General features: G+C 38.9%; 1 protein-coding gene across 1 annotated transcript in view; it reads right to left on the reverse strand.

Moving 5' to 3' along the window:
- The window catches only part of ush2a (Usher syndrome 2A (autosomal recessive, mild)), a 360,158-nt gene that overhangs the window by 312,026 nt on the left and 35,892 nt on the right, over positions 1-12,240 (reverse strand). Inside the window, exons 8-11 of the mRNA XM_047364117.1 lie at positions 9,609-9,672; positions 8,834-8,935; positions 8,290-8,479; positions 2,467-2,681 (exon numbers count right to left, since the gene is read on the reverse strand). Coding sequence (XP_047220073.1) covers positions 2,467-2,681; positions 8,290-8,479; positions 8,834-8,935; positions 9,609-9,672 — 571 coding nt within the window. The remainder of the gene's footprint in view (positions 1-2,466; positions 2,682-8,289; positions 8,480-8,833; positions 8,936-9,608; positions 9,673-12,240) is intronic.

Here is a 12,240-nt window from a genome sequence, read left to right on the forward strand (position 1 = left end):
CGCGCCCATCTAGCACAGGTATTGGGCCAAGGGAATGCCATGATATGGCAGCCCAAACCATCACTGATCCACCCCCATGCTTCACTCTGGGCATGCAACAGTCTGGGTGGTACGCTTCTTTGGGGCTTCTCCACACCGTAACTCTCCCAGATGTGGGGAAAACAGTAAAGGTGGACTCATCAGAGAACAATACATATTTCACATTGTCCACAGCCCAAGATTTGCGCTCCTTGCACCATTGAAACCAACGTTTGGTATTGACATGAGTGACCAAAGGTTTGGCTATAGCAGCCTGGCCGTGTATATTGACCCTGTGGAGCTTGTAATGGAAATTCTTTTATCAAGTGCTCCAAAGTGTATGACCTTTAGGTTACCTCACTCCTCAGAACATCTGTGTTAGAGGAGGAAGCTGTAAAGCCATTATCAGAAGTTTAATGGTTAAAACCCATAATTTAGGGTGATGTCTCAGGAAGAGCAGATGGGTCTGTTCCTAGATAACTTTGTCACCTCTGAACCAGAGGAGGGTCTAGGCCATAAAACACACACTCTGAAGTTGAGATAACACTGTCATGTTTGCTATAAATACAGTGTGTAAATGTTGATCGGGGCTCTGCTTCACTGACTAACCTCAGTGACAGGGTCTTCAAACGCTTAATGCCTTTGAATAAAACTTATAAAGACAAAGTCCGGATTTTCTCTTGTTGTGAGTCAACTTCTCTCCACTTTGATAAGAAAATTGCACTACAAGCTCCCGACGGACAGTTCTGGTGGAAACAGGAGAGTTGAGGTGCACATTTAATTCTGCCGTGATTTGGGCAGCCGTGGTTTTATGTTTTTTGGATACAATCCGGGTTAGCACCCGAACATCCCTTTCAGACAGCTTCCTCTTGCGTCCACAGTTAATCCTGTTGGATGTGGTTCGTCCTTCATGGTGGTATGCTGACATTACCCTGGACACCGTGGCTCTTGATACATCACAAAGACTTGCTGTCTTGGTCACAGATGCGCCAGAAAGACGTGCACCGACAATTTGTCCTCTTTTGAACTCTGGTATGTCACCCGTAATGTTGTGTGCATTTCAATATTTTGAGCAAAACTGTGCTCTTACCCTGCTAATTGAACCTTCACACTCTGCTCTTACTGGTGCAATGTGCAATTAATTAAGACTGGCTACCAGGCTGGTCCAATTTAGCCATGAAACCTCCCACACTAAATGACAGGTGTTTCAGTTTCATTGTCCAACCCCTGTACATTACATTGAAATTTTAAACATTTATCTAGAACATGTGGTGAGAGGTTCTAATGTGCCTCTTGAGTTTATTCTTTTAGGGCCACAAGACTTTGACATATTTACAGATATGATCTGTGCTGAAAGTAAGATGTTATGTATCAGAATTGATTTGGAATTTGAAATTTCCATTTCAATTTGCTTACATAACATCAATGTACAACCAAAAACCACAGAATGCAAATTAATGACAAGTATAAAAAGTGTGCTTAAACGTATCTTGCAAAATACACCAGTAGGCTTGAAAGAAACAATTTATTTTGCAAAATTCAATAAATTTCCAAAGAAAAAAAATATCACATGAAGCAAATTGATGTGTTAATGCAATTATAAAAACATTAAGTGTGTCATTTTGTTGACAATGTGAGGTTATGCCAATTTTACTAACATGTTCTGAGCCAATAAAGGTTGCTTGTGGTATCATCTATCAGTCAAGTGAAAAATGAACAATGACTGCATAATCTGTGATCTATCCATACATGTTCCAACTATTGCCAACCAGGCACTTGATGCAAGCGGATCTGCCAAGAATTAGTGGCTCAAACTGTGGCTGTGCATATTTTCCAGGTCCAGTACTGTAAATAATGCCAATTCAAAGCCTGTTGCAGCTCATGTGCCAAAATAACACTGTAGGTGGTTGGCTTTATATATATACATATATACACATTTTTATTTAATATTGCAAGAAAGTTTCTCAAATATTTCTCAAAAAAGACCATCACCATGCAAAGGGGTAATGGTCTATAGAAAAAGACAAGATAGTTATCAATTTACATTTTTTTTTAGCATATTCATTGTTGAAAGTTTTGGTGAAATCTTGGTGAATACATCATACTTACCAACATGGCAAAAGACAAACCTTTATTCAAATTTTAAAAAGTTGATCGTCACTTAATGTTTTTCTCCCTACAAATTTTTATAGGTTTACTATTATATTACTATTACAACATATTATGGGAGAGCATAAAACTGACAAATTTATGTGTTGAGAATGGTTTCAATTATGCTAGCTGTATAGCAAGAATATGCAGTTTACTTATTTTTTTCAAATAAGACAAGACTGTTAGGTTATAAAAAATAAAAAAACTAGGTAAATTTAGCTAATTGTGCCCACTGATTATAAAGACTATCAATAGACATGGGACTCTTCAAATGTTAGTCAATACAGTCTTACCCACCTGGGCATCTGCAGACAGTTGATTGAGTCTGGTCTTGGTAGTGGTCCATTGTTCTGCATATCAAACACATTGCAGTTTCTGGCCATATACTGCCAGTCCAACCAGGGCTGTTCTGTAACACTACCAGTCTCATGCTGTGAGAAGTCAAGCTTTCTTCTCTGGATCAAAATTGACTCAGGCAAAAGTCCCCCAAACTGTACTATGACGTAAAACACCTGAAAAAGTAAGGGATGAAAGTTAACAGAAATGATATATCTCCTATAAGGTGAACTGAGGCAGCAGATTTCTACTGAATTCTACCACTGTGAAGCTTCGGATGTTTTCTTGTTGCAAATCATTATATTCACCTCCATCATTTTTTTAGTCTGCAAATGTTTTTTTTCATTGGGTTTTTTGTATGTACCCTGTTTTCCATTATTTCTGTCATAATTTTGGTAGAGGAATTACATTTTGTTTTTTGTTCTCTCCCATGTCTGTAATTCAGCGGTATATAAGCCTCTGGTTTAGAGGTGGTTCTGTTATGTCATCCCTTTAGATGATCTATTAGTAAGTGACTTGTGATGGCTTGGATCTGCATACTGATTTAAGTTCATTCTTTGAGGATTTAGCCACCTTGGTTCCTGCAACCTGGTTCCTGCCTGCTGTTTTCTCTTTCTGCATTTGGGTCCTTCAACCACTCTTGCTCACTCTATACTGTAATAAGATTTAAGGTGACAGCCAAAACATCCTCATATATAGATACTGTGCATGATTCCTATTTTTACTGGTGTGTTGTAGATTTTAGGTCTAATTTATGACAACATATGATACCCCCCACCGCTCTGTTTGATGAAGTCACACAAACCAGCTCTCCGTCCAATGGGTCCAGACTCCTGAGCCTAATAGGTCTTTTCAAAGCAGAGCCTTCAGGAAGTCTGTTTAAGTTGGTGTGGAGGCCACACCCATCTTCAGCTGATGGATTAGCCAGACTGAGTAGCCCAGTAGCCAACTTGATCTCAACAGCCACACCCATTAATGGCAGCTCCCTCTCTTATGACAATTTGCACTTGGTATCTGGGCTAGATTTGGTTTAGTGAGGAACTAAGCCCCGAGGCTGTTGTTCTCATAGGCAGTGGCTAAAGCAATATATAAAAACCTGCAAAATTATTTGAGCCATGCATCAAGTCTCACATATATGAGATTCTTTGGTGTCACAGAGGAAGAACTCTGATTAGCTTTTTGAAAGCTGCCTAAAAATCTGCTCCTTATTGGCTCACCTGAGCTGTGGATTGATTTTATGAGAAAGTTTGTTTTCTGTATTTGAGACCCTAACCTTAGAATGGAGGAACCCAGCTTTGCATTCAAAAAAGAAACTGACACACCTGAACCTGATCAGTCTTTAGGGATATGGATGGGATAAATGTTTGCTTTGCATCATTCGTCTAACTTTTGTGTGAAACTCTGCCAAGAGTATTGTTTCCCGGCACACTCCTGCTGCACTCAGCATCATTCATCGACTCCCTTCCAGCACATCACCCAGTTCTGAATCCAAAGTGAAGAACCTCCAGACCTCCAAATCGGGGCGAAAGAAACCACCAACTGAAGCTCTTGTGTTCATTTTGTCTGTCTGTCTCTAAGCCGAACAAACAATATGAAAGGAGTTGCATATCTATGGCGATACAGTTGTGATTCAATGAGCTGGAGATTGGTACATGCATTGAACCCACAAGCACCTTCCTCTCTTGTCCCAAACTTCGTTTTTTACATCATAATTACCCACAATTACACCATCAAATTATTTCCTTCCTGAAATCTGGTAATTAAACAAATGACTGATAACTTTTAAGGTCTAAGGCTACTTTAATTAATTCCGCAAAAGAGCACCTGGCCATTTCTAACGCTCATTCCAGTAGGGCATAGTTTACATTAAATGTTTGTCTCATTAATTATTTGCTTTTGCCTATTAGTTAAATAGGCTTAGTTTGTTTTGATATCCTTATGGTGGCTTCAGACCAAACGCGATTGCAGCGAATTTTTCGTCTCATTTGTGTGGACCACCAAAATACAGCAGGCAAGAGCTGATATGTCAACAGTATGTTGCATGGTAGCCATAAGTATGGTCCTTCACCCTATGTCACAGACACATCCAGTTTCTCATTGGTTGACGCGACACAAATTGCGAGAAAAGTTCAGATTTTTCAACTCCAGCGAAATTTGACACAGGTTCATCGTGGTGTCGCTTCGCTCTGTTCACCCTAATTGCGCCGCTCGCATCGAAAGACACACGTCCTTCGCATCCCTTTGCTCCTGAACGCACCACTGCCTAGGGATAACATGTAAATCACTTGCTCAGGTCGTGTCCTTGCGTTCGGTCTGAACGCACCATTAGTGAAAGGTAAATATTTGTGCATTAAAATTAGCCATTGTACTTCTCCTTTTATTCTTTAGTAAACTCTTTTCCATGCTTATTCTTTCAACAAATACCATTGAAGTTAAAAGACATATACTCATCTTTTAAAAGCATGTTTTTTTTTATTAATGGTGTCAAAAGTACATTTTCAGGGGAAATAATTTTTTTTATTTTTATTTTTTATTTTTTCGGCACTAGAGGCCTTTATTTTTGATAGTAGGTAGACAGGAAAGAGGGGCAAAGAGAGAGGGAGATATTCGGCAAAGGTCGCCGGGTCCGGGACTCAAACCTGGGATGGCTGCTTCGAGGACTGTAGCCTCTATATGTGGTCACGCGCTTAACCACTACACCAGCGTCGTACAGAGGAATCTTTAGCTGACCTGGTTTAAAGTGTCTGATGGTTCACTACAACACCAACACCGTAATGTTTGCTTTCAAATAGCTTTTATTGTACCCATGGTATGATATTGCAAGGCCTGTTATATTATGTTGGCTCTTCCTTGCATTAAGACAATTATTTAGCACTGTATCAACTTACATATATATAAAATAAATAACCTTATCTCACTTCTTTGAAACTGGGAGCACGCAGGGAGCCCAGGGGAACAACAAAACATCTAACAGAACCTAAACAGAGAAACCAGATATACATAGAAATATAAACAAACTCCTAAACATTCTGACATTTTAACACCTCCCCCCCTAAAAAAATTTACTTTTTCATATGAATATTTAAGAGGTTAATTTGTTTATGCATTGGCTGATCATAAGAAATGTTACTTCTTGGCTTCCAATTAAATTTTTTTATTGAAAAAATTAAACTATGCCACATTACTTGCAAAATAAAAAAGCAAACACAGAGGAGTAGGTCCTTCTCAAAATATTAGCATATTGTGATAAAGTTCATTATTTTCCATAATGTCATGATGAAAATTTAACATTCATATATTTTAGATTCATTGCACACTAACTGAAATATTTCAGGTCTTTTATTGTCTTAATACGGATGATTGTGGCGTACAGCTCATGAAAACCCAAAATTCCTATCTCACAAAATTAGCATATTTAATCCGACCAATAAAAGAAAAGTGTTTTTAATACAAAAAACGTCAACCTTCAAATAATCATGTATAGTTATGCACTCAATACTTGGTCGGGAATCCTTTGGCAGAAATGACTGCTTCAATGCGGCGTGGCATGGAGGCAATCAGCCTGTGGCACTGCTGAGGTCTTATGGAGGCCCAGGATGCTTCGATAGTGGCCTTTAGCTCATCCAGAGTGTTGGGTCTTGAGTCTCTCAACGTTCTCTTCACAATATCCCACAGATTCTCTATGGGGTTCAGGTCAGGAGAGTTGGCAGGCCAATTGAGTACAGTGATACCATGGTCAGTAAACCATTTACCAGTGGTTTTGGCACTGTGAGCAGGTGCCAGGTCGTGCTGAAAAATGAAATCTTCATCTCCATAAAGCTTTTCAGCAGATGGAAGCATGAAGTGCTCCACAATCTCCTGATAGCTAGCTGCATTGACCCTGCCCTTGATAAAACACAGTGGACCAACACCAGCAGCTGACACGGCACCCCAGACCATCACTGACTGTGGGTACTTGACACTGGACTTCTGGCATTTTGGCATTTCCTTCTCCCCAGTCTTCCTCCAGACTGTGGCACCTTGATTTCCGAATGACATGCAGAATCTGATTTCATCTGAAAAAAGTACTTTGGACCACTGAGCAACAGTCCAGTGCTGCTTCTCTGTAGCCCAGGTCAGGCGCTTCTGCCGCTGTTTCTGGTTCAAAAGTGGCTTGACCTGGGGAATGCGGCACCTGTAGCCCATTTCCTGCACACGCCTTTGCACGGTGGCTCTGGATGTTTCTACTCCAGACTCAGTCCACTGCTTCCGCAGGTCCCCCAAGGTCTGGAATCGGCCCTTCTCCACAATCTTCCTCAGGGTCCAGTCACCTCTTCTCGTTGTGCAGCGTTTTCTGCCACACTTTTTCCTTCCCACAGACTTCCCACTGAGGTGCCTTGATACAGCACTCTGAGAACAGCCTATTCGTTCAGAAATTTCTTTCTGTGTCTTACTCTCTTGCTTGAGGGTGTCAATAGTGGCCTTCTGGACAGCAGTCAGGTCGGCAGTCTTACCCATGATTGGGGTTTTGAGTGATGAACCAGGCTGGGAGTTTTAAAGGCCTCAGGAATCTTTTGCAGGTGTTTAGAGTTAACTCGTTGATTCAGATGATTAGGTTCATAGCTCGTTTAGAGACCCTTTTAATGATATGCTAATTTTGTGAGATAGGAATTTTGGGTTTTCATGAGCTGTATGCCAAAATCATCCGTATTAAGACAATAAAAGACCTGAAATATTTCAGTTAGTGTGCAATGAATCTAAAATATATGAATGTTAAATTTTCATCATGATATTATGGAAAATAATGAACTTTATCACAATATGCTAATATTTTGAGAAGGACCTCTATATCCCATGTGCATGTGTGTGTATGAGTCTTATCTGCCATTCCAGTGTGCCAGGACTCAGGGTTACGCAGCAGGGAGTGCATTAGCCACCAAGGCTGCAATAACCTACTCACATACTGAAATACCCCCAACTTCAGAAAGTCTTACATTGGGACTTGAGTTGAAGTTACATGAGGACAGCTCCTAAATTCCTGCGCACACATATAGGCAGTACACACATCCCAGAGAGGAGGAAAGAGTCTTCCAAACACAACAGCACCTACTTCCAATAGTTTATATATTTCTTTTGGCCTTTTTATCCCTTTGTGACCTTACATTCCTGTATATATGGTATTTATTACATTAACACGTCCAAGTAATTACATATATTTCAGTTTTAGTATTTCAACTGTAGACTTAATATAATAATGCGGTTGACTATCAAGCAAACTCTAAACAACAGTGTTGTATAAATTATTGGATTAATTGTTAAGAGGGTGATCCAAACTCTTCATAATTTATCTGTGTCATATACATTCTCTATTTGTACTCTATATTTACATAATTGCATGCCAATCATATTTTTGCATGACATTTCTTGTGTATGAAAGTGTTCAAAACTGCAAATGAATTCATGAACAGATTAAAATTTTGTACAAATATTCAAAATAAAGAGTATTTATTTCGAGCCCATGTCATTTCATGGTAGCTCTATTTTGCATGATGATGATAATATTCAACAAAAAAAGGTCATATTATATGGTAGCAATAGAAAAATAAATATATTTATCCCTCGGTTACAAGTTATTTGCCAACTGATTTTAAGGATACACTGAATTAATCAAATCAGTGACTTCATTCACGCACCAGGATATAGCCTAAGAAAACAAACTGCATGGTTCTGTGGATGGTCTCTAGCCAAGACAATAACAGTAATAAAGTTTTTGATCGCATAAAATTGTCATATAAGTTGCATTACCTGGTATTGTCCATTTGCCAAATCCACCGTAATAGTGACTCCTTCATCCAGTTCTTGTAAACTCATGACCTTAGACACCCACATGGTGCCCATGTCCTGGTCATTAATGTAACTAAGTGGATGAGCGTTGATGTTTAGTCTCAAGACCCTGTCATTAGTGGTGTCCTCAACAGCATTAGGAATACAGTACCTGTAAACAGCGTATGTTTCAAATTTAAACTAAAAGCATACCAAATATAACTAAAACACTTAAAATAATCATTTATACCCAACCAAACGCATCTTTAATGCAGTTACATATTTTATTACATAATCACATTTGCAGGAAGTCTGATTACTTGCGTCAATGACAAATGTGTTCAAACATTAAAGATGTTTAATACAGCTGCTCTTAATAAAAAAAAAAAAATGGTTACCCACTAAGCCTTCCCCTCTTAAGCCAGGGAATTAAAATGGTAATTGCATTTCATCACAAATATCTGATTTGAACCTTTTTGACTGCACTAATTTCTGTCTAAATACATAAGACATCACGATACTTCACCTCTCAACTAATGGGTGTACTCTGGGGTGGCTGGGAGGACAGCGGCACTCAGGCTGGACATGGAGCTTCGACATGACTCCAGAGTACAACTGGACTATTTCCCTGTTAACACAGCAAACACCACATTAAACTTTAATTTAATCATTCCTCTTATGGTACATAAATTATATTTTAAGTAAATGCAATTGACTGTTGTAAAGAAATAAATTTAGCCCAACATAACCTAACTTTTTACCCTTTAATTTTGTCACAGAGCTACAAATCTCCTTAAGTCAGGAGAACACGAGATATAATCAGCAAGCTGCCTTTGCTTAACCAGTGGGGTATCAAGCAAGGGTGTCGGTTACAGTAGAGCTGCATGTCCCATCACCCACATCTCACTATTTGCCAGCTCGCCTCTGTGACTACCTCTCTTACCAGCTCAACATTTCTTCAGCAGTAAATCAACTACAAAAATTCTTGAAAGTATTGCTTGAAAAGGGCTGTTATCCTCAATTGTTTGAGAAAATCTAAGAGCACCCGTTAGTTCGCTTTTGTGATGAATTCTTAAAAAAAATCTTGAACAAGTACAGGTCTAAATATGAAATGCTTAGCCCTCCTTGGCTCCTTTCTTTTAACAGTTTTCCTTTTATCAATATATACTGCTCCTCTGCTTTTGTTTCAAAATCCATTCTTTTCTGATGAGTAAAATGATAAACTGCTTTGACCATTTTAAGGTTTCTTTCTCCTTTCCCAGCAGTTGTTCACCACATATCTGTTTTTCTATCCACCTCACCTGTTGGTCAATGTAGTGGGATAAAATCTAAAGTCCTGCATCCGCCCAATGAACTGATTAGACCCTGGAGAGATGAAAGCAGAGTTGAAAAGAACATAAAGAAGGTGTTAATGGGTTTGTACTGAAGGCAGTAAGTGAGAGGATTTCACAGTATTTAGTAGATTATCTTATCAGTTTCTTGAAACGCGCTAAGTGAGGCTGCCAACAGCTGCCTATAATGGCCAAGATCTCAACAGAAAGCCAAGCAGAATCTGCCACAGACCTCATTTGTCTCCACTAGAGAGCAGCAAGGCTTTTGAGGGCAAATTCATTGGTCTAATGATGAAAGTCCGATTTAAGACCGTCTGAGGACTGTGAGGTATAATATACTTTTTTTCAAACCCATCTTCTGGTCCTCCTTTAAAAAAATAATTAATAAGGTTTCATTAGCATGTTATTATAAACTCTTGAAAGGTCTACGGAGACAAACAAAGATAAAACAAATATTTTTATCTATAATGTTGGTATGACAATCAAAGAGTAATAAATACTGACCACAAACATGCAAAGAAATATTCTAGGTTTTGCTAAATAAAACTATTAGTCAGATGTGTGAATAATTGCTCTATCATTATCTTGTTTCTTTCTATAGCTTTGTGTTATGAAAGGTTTGAATGTACAGTGAGAAAAAATAACACTACTCACATACAAACTCAAATATCTGAGAATACAACAGAAAGTAATTTTTATTTTACAAAACAAAAAAATGCAAAAAAGAACAACCCTGAAGTAGACAAGTAATAGTCTTGACACATTGATACTATAGAATGATTGCAACTATATTTTGTACAACACTAACAGCATATACACCATATACACATTGAAAAAAAACAGCACAGTCACTTTGGCAAGTTTAAATATGCTGGAATACCTCAAACATAATGGCAAAATGTCTAGACGCACATGGAGATACTGGACTGAACACCCATAACACTGTCAAACAAAAAAACTACTCTCTAACACATCACCACACACAACAATGCAAATGTGATAACGCTGGACAGAAAATAAGAGACCCAGAGAGATGATAGCGATGATGCTGGCCCAAAGAGGAACAAAGCCCTTTTTTGTTCAACCAACTTCCTTCTAGTTTGACTAAGTCTTAGAAGATGGATAACGTCTCTAAGCGCTTTCAGAACCGCTGCCATCTTAAGTCTGTGAAAGTGTGAATTTCTGTGTTTGTGGCTTTACCTTGTGGATTCCAAAAATTATCCGTGCTTTAGCAAAAGAATGTGTGTAGTTTCTAAGTGTGTGTCTGTATTTACACTTGAGAGAGGCTTTGGTGTCTCTGCCCAACCACTGTATGAGTGTGTGGGTAACGTTTACAGTGTGCCATGTTCATGGAAAACAGGAAGAGTGTGAGAGAGGGTTGTGGGATGTAAGTGTGCAGCCTTAGGCTTTGGCTCTGGATTTCTTTATCGTGTGGAAATGGGATTATACCTTCAACTGAAAAGCACTCTCCTATTGTTACTGAGATGATGCAAGGTATAAGCCCTAATTCCCTACTCTGTGTAGGTCTCTTCTTTCTGTGCGTTTTAATTTATGGTATTCAATTCGCTCTTCTATGTGGCTTTATATTGTTAGAAATGGAGGCAGCTAAAATGGAAGAATGGAAGAGGTATTAGTGTTGTAAGTAAATGTATTAATTTATTGTATATTTTTCCTTACAGTCATTAAATGTTTCTGTAGCTAAAAAATAACCTTTAGAATCCTCTCTGTTTCTCTGACAAAATGTAGCAGTTAACAATCCCCTAATTCAGGATTCTAGGGGCTACAAGCATTCCTAAAAAAACATTAATTTCACAGCTTCAAGTAGAGCAAAGAGGGAACCCCAAAGATGCGACATTATTCCCCTTTCAGACCTTCTGTGTTTTTTATTTCTAATTTGGGAAAATATAACCAAAACATCCTTCCCTTTTGCCACATCCGCCAAAACGCATCCTGCAGCCACAAAACATGTGCTAAGAGAGTGATAAACTGTGGATGACCCTCTGAGAATCGATCCCCAATGCTGACTTGAAGGACCTGGTGCCAATATTTCCCAGCCTTGAGAGATGTTGTTGAGGTCTTGGAGCAAGCTGCCATTGTGTGACTCCTCAAAGACAGCGGCTGAAGTCTTCTGCCAAACAGGTGGAATTGTTTATGTTATTGGATCGTGGGTTTCAAGGGTTTCAAGGCCACAGTGAGATTCACAAAAAAGGTTACCTGAAGAAAGTCTGTACACCTCTTTCCTCCTCCTCCCCTCCGCACCCCCCAACAGCTCCCATCTTTTGAGACTTAAGATGGGAATACGCATCGCAAATTTCTCAGTCTTTACAGACTTGGGAATCCCACACATAACCGCACCTGCTGAAGTATCACAGACTACATTTGTCTAACCAACTAAAGTCAACTGAACACACCAATCTCTCAAAGAAACTCCCATGAGGGTGATGGTTTAAAATGTAAACAAACATACAAGTTGGTGACAGGAACACAAGATATTCTCAAAGTTTGGAAATACTACATTTGTTTTCTGCTCCCCAACAGGATTTGTTCTAAAAATGTTATTTCTGCCTTACCAGACAACAGACTGGATCGAGTAAACAAAAAT

Source organism: Girardinichthys multiradiatus, chromosome 4 (genome assembly GCF_021462225.1).
Source record: "Girardinichthys multiradiatus isolate DD_20200921_A chromosome 4, DD_fGirMul_XY1, whole genome shotgun sequence".
Lineage (NCBI taxonomy): Eukaryota > Metazoa > Chordata > Actinopteri > Cyprinodontiformes > Goodeidae > Girardinichthys > Girardinichthys multiradiatus.